Below are 19,987 nucleotides of genomic sequence, written 5' to 3' on the forward strand. Positions count from 1 at the left end.
TATTAGTTGAATTTCATGTAAAATTGGCAGTAGTCTGCAGTAGTTCCTAGAAAATTTGCTAGAAAGTAGCAGTAAATTACAACATTTTACGTGCTTGTGAATACAAAAAAAAAAAAAAAAAAAATCTAATATCATCTCTTTGCCCTGCTGACATAGTTCCCATATATGATCGACAGAACTCCATTAGATGTTCTAACAGCTTGTCTGTATTGCTCAGAACTTCATATACAAATACACCTAGGTCTTTATCCTTATCTTGAGTTTCCTATATGGTATGTGATTCTGGGGTTACTGCTATCTAGTTGCAGTACCATGCATTTATTAAGGTTAAATCATGATTGCCATTTTTCAGCTATCTGCTATTTATATAGATCTTGATGTAGCATACCCTTCTTACTGTCATTAATCGCTCTGCTCACCTTTGTATCATCAACAAATTTGGACATAATACCGTACATCATACATTAAGAAATATTAAATACATTAAGGGACCCAATACTAGGCCCTGTGGTTCCCCACTCATAACATTTGTCCATGAAGAGCAGCAGCCATTTATAGCTACTCTTTATCTCTTGTCACTTAATCATCCTTTTTACCACAGTAATAACTTGCCCCTAATACCACATTGCTCTAATTTATATGGTTGTTTGTGTGGAACAGTATCAAACACTTTATAGAAAACTAAGTAAATTATACGACGTTAAAATTGTTCTTTGCATCCAGTTCCCTTGTGATGACCTCATAATAGATGATCATGCATGATCTCCCTTTAACAAAGCCATGCTGTGATTATCCAGTAGTAGCATCCCTATCAAGATGATCTTCCATTACTTCTTTAACTATTGACTCCATTATTTTCCTGGCACAGACTTGCAGGTATGTAGTTGTCCGCTTCACCCTTTGAACCACTCTTGTGAATAAAAGAGACATTTGCACATCTCTAGTCTGTAGGGACTTCCTCTGAAGTCCCTACAGATTGGAGATATGTGTAAAAGAGATTAAAATTGGAGGACTGAGGTATGTGTAAAAGAGATTAAAGGAAAATTTCTGTAATATTTTGGGAGAGACATGAAAGACAAATATCAGAATGATAAAGAGAAAAGGTTTTACATCCTATTCTATTATTGAAGTAGAAAAGGCTATGGAAAATGTCAACAAAAGTCAGTAGTTGTAGATGAAGTTTGTCCCATAAGTGAAAGCTGGAAGTAAAATATAACCTTCATTCTAAAAGGTCTGGGGTTGATTTTTTAAAAAATCACAGAAGGTAATTAGAAACTAATGGCACTTTTTCCCCTCTGTTTTTATGCAATGTTGTTAGCATTTCTGGAGGGTTGTTGACAACTCTCCAGCATCTTTGGAATATTGTTTATACATTCTATCGCAGTTACTTTAATTGTGTGGAATGTTGTCATAGCTTGGCCTTTCCTTGGAATTTTGAATGGTGAGAACAGAAAGATGTCTGGTAGTGACAAATCTAGACAATGTTACAGCAGATGAGCTAAGACATGTCTTTCAGCCAAAAACTGCTAGATAGACTACAAATATCTTCAAAAAAGTTTATTTTGTAAACAATTTTTTTCAGTGTAATCGCCTCATGTGTTTCAGCAACTGACAAACTTTTTATTTATTTATTTAGTGATCTTTATTTAGTTAACAGCTAAAATTCATTGCCTTAATGTGTAGTAATATCACAGATTTATTTTAATTCAATAACCACTAAATGTAATGAATTAAAAATCTTGTTTGTCAATCAAAAATTGTATTATTCAGTTATTACATATCTCAGCTTTCTTTTAAAAAGTACAGTGTTTTTAGAAATATTCAAGTGCAGTTTATCAATCTCAATGTTCTGTTATAAAAAGTGGGTCATAACAAAGTGGAATCATTTAGGCTTCTCAAGGCAATGTTAAAATTAATCCTAGCAAATAATACAATACTGTTAAATTTTTTTTTTCTTCTTGCTCAAATTTAAATTGAGGAAAGACAGTTGCAAAAAAGATGTGCAGAAATTTGCCCTTAACCAACAAGTACAGGAACTCCCCGACTTACGTAATACTCAACTTATGGAAATTTGACTTTATGTAAGTTGTTGCCGGCCAGTGCAAACTTAAAAAATTCGTGGAAACGTATTCTGCATCCTGTAGGAATAAATGGAGATATCGTGAAAATATCGTAATGTGAACCCAATAACACTTTTTTTTTTTTTTTTTTAATTCATTCCAAGTCCTTGGAAGTTCAAAATTTTGCTCTATTACTAAGCTATTTATCTCTCTAAAGGTCATATTTATAATGGAAATTGCACTACCCATTTTGGCCCATTATAAGAATCAATCTTTGAACGCCTTTGTGATGTTTTTCTAAAGCATGTTTCTGGAGGTCACGACCAAAAAACAAAAACAGTTTGCACTTTCTGGGTTATTGGACTTTTCTGTTAGTGCAGTTCATCATAAATGGGTAGTAAACTCGATCTTATTGCATTTGCAATAATACTGATAACTGCAATTGTGTGGGTTTTTATGCTATTATGGTGAAATGTGTTTCCCTTCACTGAAATCTTCAATCATATAAAAAACAAATTTTCAGAAACTTCTCTTCATTCCTATTTACATATTACAATGTTGAAGGGAAAGCGACCAACGAAAACTGCAAGTGCCGTTAGTGCCGGGAAATGAAACAAAATTCATTTAGAAATGAAAAAGAAAACGGCTAAGAAGTACAAAGCAGGACAATGTTTGTCATCTATTGCAAGGGAATTAGGTCTCACTGCTTCAACAATGAATACTATTTTATAGGACAGCGTGCATATAAAAGAACATGTCAAAGGATCAACGCACTTAAGATCAACAGTGATCACAAAACAGCGTTCAGGTGCTATATTGAAGATGGAACAGCTGTTAATAATATGGATGGAAAATCATATTCAGAAGCGAGTGCCCATGAGTGTAATGACCATTCAAGCCAAAGCAACAAGTATTTATAAAGATATTAAGGATAAGTACAGCGAACCTCAACCCAAGTTCGTGGCAAGCAAAGAGTGGTTTAATAGGTTCAAGCATTGCTCTGGTTTCCACAATGTTAAAGTATGCGGTGAAGTTGCCAGTGCCGATTCTGCAGCTGCACAGAAATTTTGTGATTTGTTGAAAAAAATTATTGATGTAGGCGGCTATTCAATGCAGCAAATTTTTAACGTTGACAAGACTGCTCTGTATTGGAAAAAATGCCGGATCGAACATACATTGCCAAAGAGGAAAACGCAATGCCAGGTTTCAAGGCGTCAAAAGATAGGGCCGCGCTTTTGCTTGGGGCTAATGCTGTGGGAGATTACAGATTAAAACCACTGCTTGTGTACCATTCTGGAAATCCTCGTGCATTTCCAATCGAACCAGAGAATGGATAACAATATCTCTCTTTTAGGATTGGTTTAAATGCCGCTTCATTTCCGAGGTTGAAAAATATTGTAAAGACAGTGACATTCCTTTCACGATTTTGCTTCTATCAAATAATGTTCCTGGACATCCTACGCATCTAGATGATTTCAATTTGAACGTGAGAGCCATATTTCTACTGCCAAACACGACTTCACTCATCCAACCTATGGATTACGGTGTTATTTTGAATTTAAAAGCATACTATTTACACACAACATTTGCTCAGGCATTGTCTGCTGTAGACAATGAGAAAAATTTTACATAGAGACTTTTGGAAATCTTACAATATTTACCACGGTATCTTAAACATTAATAAGGCCTGGGTGGAAATTAATAAAAGTTGTTTAAATGGCGCGTGGAGAAAATATGCCCACTGCACATAAAAGGCTACGAAGGATTTGAAAAAGACAAATCATATGAAGAGGTTGCAGATAAGATTGTAAAGGTTGCAGAGTTACTTCAGTTGGAGGTTGATGCCAAAGACGTGGAGGAGCTAATAGAGGAAGAAGAAGGGAAGGAATTATCTAACAAATAACATATTGACTTGCAGGCAACAATAGTGAAAGAAGAAAATGCTGACGAAGCTCAAGATGAACCAAATGAGCAGCCGAGATGCTTCATCGCCAGAGAGAGAGAGAGAGAGAGAGATGGCAATGGCATTTCATGAAATTGCATTGGCGGTAGCTAGGTTTGATAAGATGGATTCTGACAGCGAACTATTCTTAAAAGTTAACAGAGGGGTGATTGATATGCTTGCTACAAAGAAATCTATGATGAAAAGAAAAAAGCCACCGTCCAGTCATCCATTAATATGTTCTTTCATAAGGTTGAGCGGCCGACCCCTTCTAAATCTCCACAGCCCCCAAACTTCGCAGCGGTGTACTTATCATCTGAAGACGTTGATTCTGGCAATGCTGCTCGAAAGGTAAAACTTATTGATGTTATGCCTGTCTTCTCTTTTTTTTTTTTTTTTTTTTTTTTTGTAATTTTATAATTTTGAAATTTTTTTCAAAATTGCATGTTTTTGTAATTTTTCTGACACATGAGATAAAAAATTGAATAAATACAATAAATAATTCTGTTTACATGTTTGTTGAACATTTATTTTTTTGATTCAATCAATTCAGAGAGCACAGTTGTGAGTGCTGCACAAGCATGGGGGAAATTCCCCAACTTACGTAGCATTCCGTGGAACGCAACTCTTACGTAAGTCGGGGAGTTCCTGTAGTTGATTGCTGTAACAAACTGCCATCTGTTGTTGTGGGAGTTGATAGCTTAAATAGATTCGAGGAAAAACTGGACAAACTTTTGCATCGAATGGATAGGTGAAATGGGAAGGGTTTTTTTTTTTTTTTTTTGGCTGATGCTCTATAAGCTTGCATATGATGCAAGCTTATAGATGCTGCTAATGCTAACATGCCATAAATCGACCTGTTAATAAACATATAAAGATCTGCTCTTTATTCCTTTTACTGAAAGTACATTCAAATAAGTTGTTATTTGGTTTTTAGGAGCATTAGCAACTAAGGCCATATTGCTCCGGGATATGCGGTGGTTATTCCCTGAATGACCTTTCCGCATCCTCCATATTTGGTGGTGACAGGCTCCAACCCCGCTTCTTGATTAGACCGGGGTTGGAGCCTGTCACCACCAAATATGGAGGATGCGGAAAGGTCAGGGAATGACCACTGCATATCCCGGAGCAATATGGCCTTAGTTGCTAATGCTCCTAAATAACAAACAACACATTCAAATAAGATCACCTGCCCTAATAGAAGAAAGTGGATTGCACCATGGGAATAAAAGCTTAAATTCAATCAACAGTCAGTGTGTGAATATCTGTACAACTGGCACACATTGTTACATGATTAGCATGGAAAAAGGCCACAATCTGCAGACTTTCAATGAGGCATAATTGTTGGTGCAAAGTAGGGAGGTATGTTCATTTCCCTGACAGCAAAAAAGCCCATAGAGTGATATTAATAGTTGATGAATGGGAGTGTACAATAACTGCAGCAGCTTGTTAAGACCAACAGGATGGTAATGGTGGTGTTGCTAACCATATGGCACATTGTGGGGCAGTTCACAGCAGTTTGCACATAACTTTTCTTCATACTATTTCTGATTAAAATGGGTGCAGGATACATTTTTAAATGGTTAGTCTGGTAGGCTGCCAAAGCAGCCAATCTTTACATATGCATCTCACTCTGGATGCAAATGCAGCAGTTGGATTGATGACAAAAAAGTGTGGTGGTTAGGTTAATTGCATTTTGAATCATATTGATGAAGGGTACATGCAATAGAACAAGAGGCAGTGGATCTAATATGTATGGTGAGACAGTGTATGCTGGTGGTAGCAGTGCTCTTTCCCAGGAAGAAAACGTTGCAACAGTGTTTTGTTATATACAATGTTTTGTTACAACAATGTTTTGTTATATATGTGGATATATAACAAAACAATGTTTTGTTATATATCCACTGTCAAATGTCAGAGACATTTGACAGTGGATATAAACTTATCACACCATTGTCTACCATGTGCACATGTTGATGTTCCTGCTATTTCCTGATGGTGCTGGCATCTTCCAGAAGGATAATGCACTGTATCATTGGGATAGACATGCAGAAATAGTTTGCTGAACACTTTGAAGACTGCCCTTCTCCAGTGTGTGCCCTTTCCCTATATCCCCTGACTTGAACCCCATTATATCACATGAAGTTTTATTTGCTATAGTAAGAGCTTGGATTATGATAAACACACACACACACACACACACACACACACACACACACACACACACACACACACACACACATGGAATTAACCATGTAGGGGGAAAACCTCAACCAAACCAACCATGCACAATGGTATATGGCTGCCATTTACCATCTGACAAATTTCAGCCAAACCGATATCATCTGCCAGGCTAAATGTTCATCCCTTGCATTTGAGCAATTAATGAATTTTTTTTAATAGTAAAAATTAAATACTTTGATATTCAACGGTAGTGCAACCTGGAAGAGTAGGCCATCATTTCAAAAACTTTCAGCACTAATATTGTATCTTTAAGTTATGTAAACTGCAAGTACATGCAAGAGCTACAATATAAGGGATATTGTAATAGGCAATATAACTGTGAAAAATTAAAATTCACCATTTTATTTGCTCATCCTCATACAATAAATTCACACTTATCGAAAATATTACTAATCAATTCAAGTAATAAAAAATATAAATAAATAAGAGAAATTTGAAATTTCAAACCTGGGCAGTATGGGGAAAAATTTATGATTCAGTTTTCCTGTCAAAACATTTGTCTGGTTTAAATTTTTCATTAATCCATAAACATAAAAGTTAGTTATACAAAGATTATTAATCAGTATGCAAAAAAAATACCAATATTTATAATGAAAACTTAGTTATTTCTCTCTGTGTGTAATAATAAAACAAAAAGACTTGTTTGGACACAATATGATAAAATTAAAGGACTTTATTAATTTACATATTCATTAATTTATATAATTTTTGCTAGCAGGGACAGGGAGATGATTATCCCATTATATGAGGCAGTGGTCAGGCCATACTTGGAGTACTGGAGGCCTCATTTTAGGAAGGATGTAAAGTTGCTAGAACGAGTACAAAGAAGGGCAACAAGATTGGTGAGGGGAACAAACGGGTGCTCTTACCAAGAAAGACTTAAGTTCTGCAAATTGCAGCACCTGGAGAGTAGGCACCTGCGAGGTTATCTGATTGAGGTGTATAAGCCTTGAATTGGTTGAGCAAGCTGAATGCTGATGGGATTCTTCCCCTTGCTCAGATTAAGAACCTGAGGGGGCACAGATTCAAATTGAGGAAAGACAGCTATAGAATAGATGTGCAGAAATTTGCCTTTAGCCAGCAGCTAGTTGATTGGTGGAACAGACTTCCATCTGTGGAAGCTGATAGCCTAAATAAATTTAACGCTGAGTGGGACAGGCATTTGGAACGAATGGAGGGTGAAGTGGGGTTTTTTTTTTTTTTTATTTTGGCTGATGCTGCATAAGCTTTCTTTCTTGCATCATATGCCTCTACTAATGCTAATTATTTTAATATTTGTGTTTATTCATATAGCTAAATTACTGTCTACAGTGGTAGCATCACCGTCCTCCCCACACCGGTGGAAAAGGCCCGGGTTCGAATCCCGTTGATGACACAAGGAACTTTAATGGGCTTTTTTCACTCTGTGGCTGAGTTAGTCAGTCTCAGGCATAGATAACAAGGTTCCCCCCCCAAAAAAAAACTGGGGTTTTTCATCCAGCAAAACAGACAAATAGAACACACACAATTTACAGACATAAGACACTCAGCATGGCAGATGAATTTAACCATAGAACACACAATTTACAGACATAAGACACTCAGCATGGCAGATGAATTTAATTATTTGGGTTGCCTAAAAATAATAACATAGCTAAATTACTTTTGTAATATATATGTTTTCTTCCATGATAAAAAACAGCTTTTGCTGTATAGCTATTTCTTTTTTGAAATCTCTGTATGAGGAAATATGGCAAAATTGCTGCAATTAATGCTTATGTGAATAATAATGTAATTTCTGTTTTACAGATAGCAGCTACAAAAAATATTGGATACTCAGTATTCACTTTACAAGATGGAAAAAGAACAGATGCTGAAGGATGTATCAAGGAACATCTTTATCGAGAAGTAGCTACTAGCAGCTTTGAAGGTGCATCTAGTGAACATGATTATATCTTTATTTAAATTTGTTTAAAAATGTGTATATATACATATATATATTATGGAAGAAAAGTAAAATATTCATGTGTGTATATATTCAACGTAAAAATACTTTATTTTTGAATCCCCTTTTTTTCTGCTTCACTTTGCAGCTGCATAATAATCTCAAATTTTTTTATTTTACTGAAATTTTTAAAGCAAAGCTGTAAATTTCAGAAATAAAGGCAGCAGAACTTAGCTCTTTGTTAGTTTTTGTGAATTTAATTCACAGTTGTAATTATAGAAGTTAAGTTACATATCAGTCTTCTTTGAAGGAGAAGAATGTTATACAATTTAAACTTATAACCTGTTTTTCTGATAAGAATAAGAAAGTTAACTTGAGGTAATTAATGGAAGAAAACTTTGAAATTAAATTTGAATACTGTGGTAGCCCTTTGCTGTTTTAGTTATAATCTATATAGCATCTTTTTCATTGTGCCTATTATCTAAAATCACTGATTAGTATCGCTTCCACAGTGTTTTGATACATGCTGTCTTTTAGAATGAATGTTCTGACACAGTTTTAAAAAAATTAGTTGTATGCACACACTTTCTCTGCACTGAAACAGAAAGTCTTCTTTAATATTAGGAAATGATTAAAATTAAGTACTAAGTTCAATTTACCTAACTAAATAGCTTAAATCAAAACATGATCAACATTTTACTCCAACTTCCTACTGTATCACATCACTGTTTTAAAGTGCTTACACAAAGGTGAAGAAATACTGCTCCTGTGTTTTGTTTGTGCCTGTCAAACAGAATGTGAGCCAGTGTTTCAACACAAACAAAAACATTTCACCATAAACAAATCATTCACTGCCAGACAGAGATGTCCAGGATGATCGGAGTCAATGTAGCAAAATCCTTCACAGAAAACCCTGCCTAGCAGTGAAGAATATGCATGCCATGCCCAGCAGCCAGGAACAAAACATGTGAACCGTCTAATGTCATGCCTGATCCTCTCTCACTTTTATCCTCCTTAACCGTTGTATCAGCACTTTGCAACCTTGAGGAGATTCTGTAGGAAGTTCAAGTGAAACTAGTTGTTTCAGTTTCTGTTTAGTAATGTAAATGTACTTGTTAATTTTAATCACTTCATAGTATATAATTGAAGGTACTCCTTCCTATTTGAAGACAGAGTAAATGTGCATGTACAGTTTATAATCTTATATCATATACTGTTATCATTACCAGCCTCAGTATTGAATAAATTAACTATTCTTATATAGCACAGAAGGAAAAGAAATAATCAGTAATCAGTACAGGTGCTCTCCGACTTACCTAAGGGTTCCATTTCAGAAACCACCCAAAATCTGTACGTAAACATAAGTCCGCAATTTAAAAAATCACTTTATTTATGTCTTATAGCATTTGTATATTACAATTTCTTACTCATGACATATGCATTAGAATATTATTTAAAAAACAACTTTTAAAGTATGTATACATGCAACTTATTTCCGATGTGTGTGTGTGGACGGGGGGTTATATGAAGCTGATATTAGTTAGAGGAGGGTGAGGTTAGGAAGAGCTATCACGTCATCAATATCAGACTCTTCTTCCAGCTCTAAAATTGCTGAATAAATGGAAGGCTTGTAGAAGTATGGCACTGAAGTTGGTGGGAAGCACATACGTGAAATATTTTTTTTTTTTTTTTTTTTATATAAGGATGCTTTGTAAGTGGAATTCCCACTTATTATCAAACCTAATGTCTGCACCAAGAAGGTTAATTTCTTTTTCTTGTCAGGTTTAAAATTACCTTTTCATTTGTGTGCCTAAACAGTACAATTGGATAAATAAATTTCAGTTATGTTATCAATGTAACTCCCTTTTGGAAAGAGTCAAGATTTTAGTAATGTATATTCTTAGTTATAATACTTAGAATTTGTAAGAGAGAAATCAGTATTGTCATTAAAGATTAATCTCAAAAATGTGGATGAAAACACTCGTTAAACCAAATTAGAAGAAATAAGGTTTGCTATATTTATGTAATTTAAATTTAAAAGTCACAAGATGGCTACCCTTATTTGATGAATTTATATTGTCTAAATTATTACAACATTAAAATGAAAACATGAATAGTGATTCCTGCAAGGAGATAGTTGTAATGTTCAGTTTCAGCTCAGTTAGGTTTACAGTAAGCCTTGTATTGTAAGAAATAGGCATGTTCATAAAAGTTTTAAACTGTGAAAGAGAAATGTTCTTAGTGACTTTGACCATCACTGGAAAATTCAGTTAATCTAAAACAAATAATCAAATTCTGAAATTTACCTTTTAATGCACTAAATGAATAAATTTCCATTAATTCTACATAAGGCTGAAGCTAGAAGAGTTTATATATTCATTGTAACAGCAGCCAGATTTTCTGGTGCCACAGTTCACAACAGGCCGTGCATTTTTCATGGTAGCATATAGGCTTGAACCCATAACTTCTTTGCTTGTGACTACGCGCAACAACCACTGGACTACAATCAGCCCGTCTCTGTACACCAATTCAGGAATGCTTGGAGAAGAATAATAAAATAACTTCTCTTGCCTCAGTTCTTGCATATCCTATTTATAGAAACTGATTTATTGTTGCATTCAGAGTAAATCCGTTTTTAAATGAATTTTTTGAAAACTATCCTATATACAGCCACTCCCCGACTTACGTAATACTTGACTTACATAAATTCGACTTTACATAAAGTTTTTCCAGCCGGTGAAAACTTAAAAAAATTATGGAAATGTATTTTGCATCCCTTAGGAAATAAATGGAGAAAATAAAGTATGCGGGTGAAGTTGCCAGTGCAGATTCTGCATCTGCAGAGAAATTTTGTGATGTGTTGGAAAAATTATTGATATACATTGTCAAAGAGGAAAAGACGATGCCAGGTTCCAAGGTTTCAAAAGATAGGGCAATGCTCTTACTCGAAGTTAAAGCAATAGGAGATTACAGATTGAAACCACTGTTTGTGTCTCATTTTGGAAATCCTTGTGCATTTAAGGGCATCACCTATGCATTTCCGGTCGAACCAGAGAGGAAGAAGACAATGGCATTTCTTTCAAGATTTTGCTTCTATTAGAAAATTCTCCTGAACCTCCTATACACCTAGGTGATTTCAATTCGAACGTAGGGTTAAATTTCTACCGCCAAACACTACTTCACTCATCCAACCTATGAATCATATTATATTATTCTCACATTATTTACATTATCTCGTATTATTTTTGATCATAAGGTCTTTGTACTGGCGTTTGTCTTAATCTTTTTATTGTACATTTTGAAACACACTTTTGTCATTTTTCCTGCAGAGATAAAAAAATTGAATAAATAATTCTATTTACATTTTTGTTGAACATTTCTTTTTTGCTTCAATCAAATTCAGCAAAAGTTGCACGTGCTGCATAAGCATTCAAGGAAATTCTGACTTACGTAAAATTCGACTTGCATAAAGTTCCACAGAGCCCAACCCTTACATAAGTCAGGCAGTGGCTGTATTTTGTATCTACCCATGTTCATCAGTGAATTGTAATTACAGTGGGTTACTAATTATCAAGATGTGGAACATCTAAAATAGTGGTTATCTGAATCATTCAAGAAACTGGTAGATAACACCGCCCATTGAAATTAAAATAAAGCATACTTCAATTACAGCTAATAAAAAAGCCGCAGTTTCTTTTGTTTAGCAATGTCAGTTGACCTAAATGTGAAGTGCGTTCTTTCTATTTTATAACAGTTTTTGAAAGACTATACAGGAATTTTTTATAATTATATAAGGAATTTTTGCTTTAATGGGAACTCAGTTATCTAACCATTGCTTTGGTTAAGGAAAACATTCTATTAAGAGTATATATCACTAGTTTGAATAGTACTCACGCTCCCACCTTGCTTGCATTCTCACTTCTTCACATAGTATTACTTTATTTTTAATAAATCGTGCACTGCATGTTTTATTTTGCATTTTATTACTTTTTTTTTCATATTTTATTTTACTTTCTGTTTTATATTTAATGTCCCATATTTCACTTAAGTTGACTATTTTGAACACCTGTTATTATGTTTTGAGTTTGGTATAAATGTGTATTATAGGCTATGTACCACTTTTTTTGCCTGCCACACTCAGTTATTTGTTTATTGCAGTGGGTTAGATATTTTGATGTTGGATCATTGATTTATCATTTTGTTTATCTTGTACCATTTACTAAAAATATGTAATCATCAAGTGAATAATCAGTAGTATTTCTTAATATGCCTGGGTTTAAAGATTTTAAGAATTATTCCTTGGCATTAAGTTTAAGATTACTTTTGTACATGAGAGTATTTTTACCTGTAAACTGTCTTTACCAATTTATATCTACAGGATTTCAGACAATAAAGAGGGCTGCTCAGACCTTCCTTCCTTATGGTCTAAATTAACTATAATTTATTGAGAAAGGGTATTTAAGCTTAGTTATTAGGTATTTTGCAGGAGGGTTTGTTAGGTTTGCCATAATATCTCACCCTCCTGTATTTCCTGTATCAGCAAATATAAATTTGCATTAATACTATGGGGAGCCGAGGTAAATGTCAGGGCAATTATCATTGACCTTTCTGCGATTCTCCACATATTTCAGGAAGGAATGATTCCTGCAAATATCTTCATTGTTATTTGTATTACAGAATTATATATATATATATATACACAGCCAGGCCTTGCATAACGCGAGTTTGATTAATGCAATTTTCAGTTAACACCAATTGAAAAAATTATACCACTTTTCACTCTACACGATGCAAATTTCCAGTTAACTTGGTTCTTGGTCTTTTTTTTTTATGCGATAGTTGAAAAAGATTTGAATTGTGCGTTAAGCTTACCGCGAGTCACACGGGCAATAAACCAACGTTTTTCTGCTGCCCGCCTCGGTATGTTCCATCAACCATCAGAAGACGTGTTACTTGTTTGTTTCCTGCTAATAAAGTCAATAAAGTCGCATAAAAATTCAAATTTTTAAATGAGCCAGATGAAAATCTTTCGTATCGCAGAGAACCTCAAAGAAAAGGTGGTGAGGTTCTCTGTGATATTTATTTCACCAGGGCCCAGAGAAGATTGTTGTCGGCTATTGGAAATTGATTGATGAAAAGAGAAAGTCAACACTGTTCAAATATTTCCGCAACGGTCATTTCTTCATTGTGTATTTTATGTCAGAGGTTCCCAAACTTTCTCGGTTCATGGCGCCCTTAGGGTCTCAGTAATTTTTTCAAGGTGCACCCAGACCAAAAGAAATACCCAACAGTTCCGTTTAGTAGTTAGGTTCAAACAACTTAATAAGAAATGTTGAAACTGTGAACTACCTTGAGCTAGTAGTTTGCTCGGTGTCCAACAGATGTCGAGTATCGCTGTGTTTCCCTCGAAAATTTAAAATATTCCGTGGCATGCAGTTTGGGAACCACTGTTTTATGCAATAAACATTTAATTCTGTAATTTTTTACATTGTATACAGTTAAAAAGTTATTTAAAAGGTATTTTTAAAATTCTTTATGGACATTCCAGAAGGTCAAGGACCAATTATAATTTTTCCTATTGATTATTATATTCGATTAACGCATTTCTGTTTTGCACTATGCGCACACGGGACGAATGGCGCCTCCGTAGCCAGGTGGGCAGGAGCAGCAGTGCGTAGCACACGCTTCTTGATTAGACCGGGGTTCAAGCCTGTGCCCACCAAATACGGAGGATGTGAAAAGGTCAGGCAATGACCATCGCATATCTCCCGAGCAATATGGCCTTAGTTGCTCCTAAAAACCAAAACAACAAACAACTCGTGGGACGAATTAATCACGTTAATCGAGGCCAGCCTGTATGTATATATTTGTTTTTTCCAGAACTTAAAAGCAATTTGAGTATAATGCTGCACCACCTGCTAATAGGTCCTCCAATATAGTATACTGGTTGTGCTATTTGTCACTCATTTGCTTAAGATCCTATTTTCAATAGGACCCCCTGCAAATCCTATTGAAAATTATTGGGGTATTCTTATAAGTCTCTTTATTCAGGGCTCCAGTTATCCAATCTCAAGTGGAGGAGTTAGTCCCTTTGTGTTATTTTTAATTTTTCAGCCTGCACAGTGTGCAAATTGATCCATAAACCCTATTAGTACAAACTTTATATCCAACAAATCTTATGAACTAAATTGCCACTGGAGCTGGTGTATGGCTTGAATAGTTAGTGCATTAAAAATTCCCAAGAAGAACAAGGATGAAATTTGACAATGGTTAATTTCTTGCTATGGTAAGGAGCTCACTCTGCTGTGCAACTTTTGTTTCAGATTAATGACCCATGCTTGTTTCATGTTCCTATTATAATTTAGTTTTAAAATGTCTGTTTTTTTTAGCATTAAAATATTTTCACCTCATATCTAGGCCACCAATGATTTTTTCACAAACCATGAGCGATCTAAACTGAAGTCAGTAATTTATACATAAAGTAATTATTTTAGATTTACATTTTGATAGTTCCCTTAATTTGAAATGTGAAATTTAAAAATAAGTGTCCTGTAATAAAAGGAAGAACAATATGTTATAATATTTATTTGATGTTTTGTTAATTTTAAGATAAAAAAAAGGATCCACACTACAATGTTACATTTATTCTAGTGGGCCATATAACTGCCATTGTGTTGTCTTCAGATTTTTTGTTCTTCACAATAACAACTGTTTGTTATGGTGAAGAACAAAAGAACCTGACATTTGTGATCTGATCTGCCCAGTTAAATACTTAATTTGATCTATAAATACAAGTACACATTGAATAGTACATACAATGCAAAGTCTTTTTAATGTTTATTGTAAATTTTATTCTTTTATTGGATATTAAGAATTGGAAGTGTTAAAACATTTGAAGCAATTCTATTGATAGAAGTTATATTGGTCATAAGAGATATTTGTAATATTTCACACTTACTGTTTCACTATCCACATTACAAAGACAAGACTGAAATAATACTTGTACTAGCACATACCTGTTGTTACATTTCTAATGATTAGTTATAAGCAGGTTGACTGCAATCAGAATGAAATAGCACTTCACTGTGCAGAAGTAAAACATTTGTTTATTAATAGATTATACATTATATAATGTATAATCCTTGGATGTCATCAATAACCTTGGATGTCATCAATAATATAAGGTTAGAATATTTACTGTTAAATCACTTTATAATAAATTATATGAGATATATATATTACAGTATTGATTGAATCGTATACCAAGGGAATCAAATGACAAATGAAATTTAATAAGAATATGGAATATAGGTATTCAGAATAAAAGTATACCTATAGAGCCATAAAGCCAAGGACTTCATTGTTATCCCTATAATTAAACACATAATTTATAATACAATAAAATAATATAATGATGAAGCTAATTACTGGTAAAGGAATACTTTGACAAGGTCTAGCACCACTCAGTACATCTATCAATAATTGGCTAAGGCTATCTGTTTCTGTTTGTCTGGGTTCAAATATTCTAAAATTATAGATTCAAATACACTAAAATTATAGATGCAATTTATGTTGAATTTAGCAGCAGACTGGCATAATAACAGCTAACCCGACAGATAGCAGTGAATCAAAAATAATGAAAGTGAGTGCCAACCAATAATTTTCTTATGGGTTTATTTACTAGTGAAAATTATGTAGTGAAAAAGAAAGGCTTTTGCCAAATTAAGGTGAAGAGGAGGAAGAGTAAGGATAGCAATAGTACAACGATATATATATATTTATATATGCGAATATTATATATAACCCCTTAAAGGTAATGTTTAAAATAGGATAAAAAGGTATTCAGTTGATGAAATGGTTTCAGTAAATGAAAGATTGATGAGTCAGGTATGACAGATGCACCTAAAAGCACAAAGCAGAATTAAAGGATGCAAGAGTATATATAAGTTTGTATTAATATATTGAATAAAGCATGCATAAATGGATGTGAAAGTTACACAAAGTGCCAGTAACTAGAAGGTTGAGGATAGTTGAAAAAGAAGTGTAGTAGATATGTGAAACATGCTTTCACCTTTCACATACGAGGGTAATTCAAAAAATAAGTTAGGCTTGACCATTGTAGCCCAAGAGACATTTATTGAGGTATGTAACATTATGCAATAGAAAGCACATACCTTACACTACTTTTCCACATAGTCACTGAGTTGGTGTAAACACTTCTCGGAACGTGTGACTAAACGTTCGATTCCCTGATGATAGAAATCCACTCCTTGGTCATTCAGCCATTGTTGAACTGCTGTTTGCACCTGCTCATCATTTGCAAATCATTGTCCCCCTAGATGTTCTTTCAGCTTGCCAAAGATGTGATAGTCACAAGGTGAAAGTCGGGACTGTACAGCAAATGTTGCCATACCTCCCATCCAAAACTTTGGAGTAAGTGTCATGTTGTGCATGATGTTGTCCTGAATGAGAACAACACCTTTGCTTAACTTTCCAGGCCTCTTGTTTTTTGTGGCTGTTCACAAAGACCATAATGTTTGGCAGTATGAGGCAGCATTAATTGTTGTGCCATTTGCCATAAATTACGTGTAAACAACTCCTTCACAGTCAAAAAACACAGCAGTGGCCATGACCTTTCCTGCTGATGGTGCAACTTGGAATATCTTCCACACAGGCAATGTTGTGTGTATCCATTCCATAGATGCTCTCTCTTCGTTTTTGGGGTGAAATGGTGCACCCACGTTTCATCACCAGTGGTGATGCAGCGTAAGAAGTCATGGCCTTCCGCAGAATAGCATTGAAGGAAGGCTAGAGAAGATAAAAAATGTTGACCTTTGTGTTTGTCTGTCAGTGAATGAGGAACCCATCGTGCACACAATTTGTAATAATCAAGATGTTCACGGACGATGGAATGAACACTGCCTATCAAAATATTCAACTCCTTTGCCATTCCAGTCTTCAACTCCATTCAATATGAACTCCATTCTGCACAGCTGCCACATTTGTAGCGCAATTATACCAAGAGATGGTGGCAGGTGTAACTTATTTTTTGAATGCCCCTCGTATCTACTACACTTTTTTCAACTATCCTCACCCTTCTAGTTACTGGCACTTTGTGTAACTTTCACATCCATTTATGCATACTTTATTCAATATATTGTATACATTTTTACAAACTACATTTTTCTCATATTTTGGCTATCTTTTTGGCCTTTGGCATTCCGTGTGACTGGCACTGCCATCTTTATTTTTATCTGTCATATTTATTACAACACACACACACACACACAGTGTATATATATATATATACTGTATTTTGCATACCATTAGAAGCCCTTTTTTTCCTGAAAAATGTTGCCTAAAATTCCCCTGCATTTTATGTTATACAGGTAGTCGTTGACTTATGACCATGTTAGGTTCCGACCGACCGGTCGTAAAGCGATCTGGACGTAAATCGGACCAGTTTAGGTAAATCAAACACTGTGTACAACACAATTAGTTTACTATTTACAAAAATAAAAAAGATATCAAATACTGTATAAAACCTAAAAAATATTTTATCTTAAAGAACTAAACAAAACATATGTAGAAAATATATAAGAAATATTTTACTGACCACTCGTGCTTGGCTGCGGGTCATCAATGCTGTTTCCTTTTCTGCTCGTAAATTTCACGGTATGGCTGAAGACCATCTTGTACCATTCGTTTAATCCCTGCAAATCGTTCAATGTTTAGGTCCATTTCCTCAAAATGTGTAAGAAGTTTATTTAGTAGAGAAAAACCTTCAGATAACCCTCTAGTGGTGAATTTTCTTTCTGGTTCTTCCTCATCTTCATTTTTCTCTTCTTCAGTCCTTTCTTCTTCGGCCATTCTTTCTGCTTCCAAAGCGATAAGTTCTTCATTCATAAGTTCTCCAGATTCTTGCTCTATCAGCCCCTCAACATCTTCCACTTCAATCTCTAAAGAAAGTCCATTTGCCAGTGTTATAATATTTTCTGTAACCATTTCAAGTTCATGTTCACTATCAAATTCATCAATAGTATTAACAAAATGCTGGACACAGTTTTTCCAGATTCCATTCATGCATTTCTTTGTCACAGCCTCCCACGTGGCTGCAATATTTTTGATGCATTCATAAATATCGTACTCTTTCCAAAACTCTCGCAAAGATAGTTCTGGGTTGGAGTATGTTGTGGCTATAGCTTGGGCGAAAGTGGTTCGAAGATAGTGCGCCTTAAATGTGGAAATCGCCCCTTGGTCCATAGGCTGAATGAGGGGAGTTGTATTTGGCGGCAAATAAACAACTTTTACATCTGGACGGAGGTGGTCTAGGTGAGGTGGATGGCCAGGTGCATTATCTAAGATTAATACAATTTTGAAAGAGAATTTCTTTCTCTAAGCAATATTCACGAACTTGAGGTACAAAACAATTTAGAAACCAGTCTTCAAACAATGTTTGAGTCATCCAGGCTTTTCGGTTTGAATGGAAGTATACAGGCAGCGCAGCGTGTGCTTGTTTACATCCTTGAATGCACGGGGATTTTCAGAATGATAAATTAAAAAAGGCTTCAGTTTAAAACCTGCGATGTTTCCCTCAAGGAGCAAAGTCAGCCTATCTTTAAGTGCCTTTAAACCAGGCATGCTTTTGGCTTCTTGGTGAATGTAAGTGCATTCTGGCATCCTTTTCCACAATAATCCACTCTCATCCACGTTGAAAAGCTGCTCTGGTTGATACCCTTCTTCCGTAATTATTTCATCCAGACTTTTAACAAACTCTTGAGCTCCTTCCACATCCGCACTTGCTGATTCTCCAGTGACTCGAACCCTATGAAGGTTGAATCTTCTTTTGAACCATCCTGTACTTGCTATAAATGTCTGAGTGTAATCTTTTCCGGCACATTTCTTCAGCATCTGAAAGAGACTTCTAGCCTTCAACTGCACTGTAAGAAGGCTTAAGGGTGTTCCCTTATGTGTCTGATCTTCCATCCATCAGACACATAAGGGTGTTCCCTTATGTGTCTGATCTTCCATCCAAAGAAACAATTTTTCCATTTCATGGATGGGCCCTGTACGTTGTTTCGTTATCACTGTTGCTCGCATGGGTGCCGAACCTTTAACAACTTCACGAATCCTTTCTTTGTCTTTCAAAATCGTCGACACTGTAGAATGAGATAACTTAAAATCATGTGCGATCGCATTCACCTTCTTTCTTTCTTGACAGGTCTAGGAGTAGACAAAGTCACTTTCCTCATGGTTGATATGTTTAGGGGTTTTAAAAAAATGCTAATTGTAACAAAATATAACTGAACCAAAAATAGTGAACGCAATGTATGCAAACAGAGATCGAGACGCATGAATCACGGCATACATACATCGGTAAGATGTTTTGTTCAACTGTGATGGCAAAGCTGACTAAACGGATTAAGACTAGCTTATTCGCGCCAAACACACGTTACTGGGCAGTGGGCTGATGCTACACGCACAACTGTTCCCATTAGGCTTTGGGGACCACACGGATAGGGCATGTGAGTGTAGTAGAAAAATCTGAGAGCACTGCATTAAGAGAGGGTTGCCATGCGTATAGCATTCATTCTTCCTAGCAACAATCTTGTATGTATGCTCAGTTCAGACTGAAACGCAGTGCGAGATGCAGTAGTAGTCGTAAAGTGCATAGGTCGTAAGTCAACGACTACCTGTACTGAAGGTATACTGGGTGCACACAGTGATGTCTTTATTTATAGTTGTGGCTAGAGACAATATGATCAAAACATCCTGGTGGCCTTCTAAAAAAAAGTGCATGTGTATCCTGTATACATG

The 19,987-nt window shown here is 35.2% G+C and overlaps 1 protein-coding gene across 2 annotated transcripts in view; it reads left to right on the forward strand.

Annotated features, from left to right (window-relative positions):
- LOC150086131 (cysteine protease ATG4C-like) overlaps positions 1–19,987 on the forward strand; it is a 111,977-nt gene that overhangs the window by 76,877 nt on the left and 15,113 nt on the right. For both annotated transcript variants that reach the window (XM_090373735.1, XM_090373736.1), the window contains one exon: positions 8,035–8,155. In XM_090373735.1, coding sequence (XP_090229861.1) covers positions 8,035–8,155 — 121 coding nt within the window. The remainder of the gene's footprint in view (positions 1–8,034; positions 8,156–19,987) is intronic.

Source organism: Mastigoproctus giganteus, chromosome 5, assembly GCF_048544385.1.
Source record: "Mastigoproctus giganteus isolate SK-2022 chromosome 5, ASM4854438v1, whole genome shotgun sequence".
Lineage (NCBI taxonomy): Eukaryota > Metazoa > Arthropoda > Arachnida > Uropygi > Thelyphonidae > Mastigoproctus > Mastigoproctus giganteus.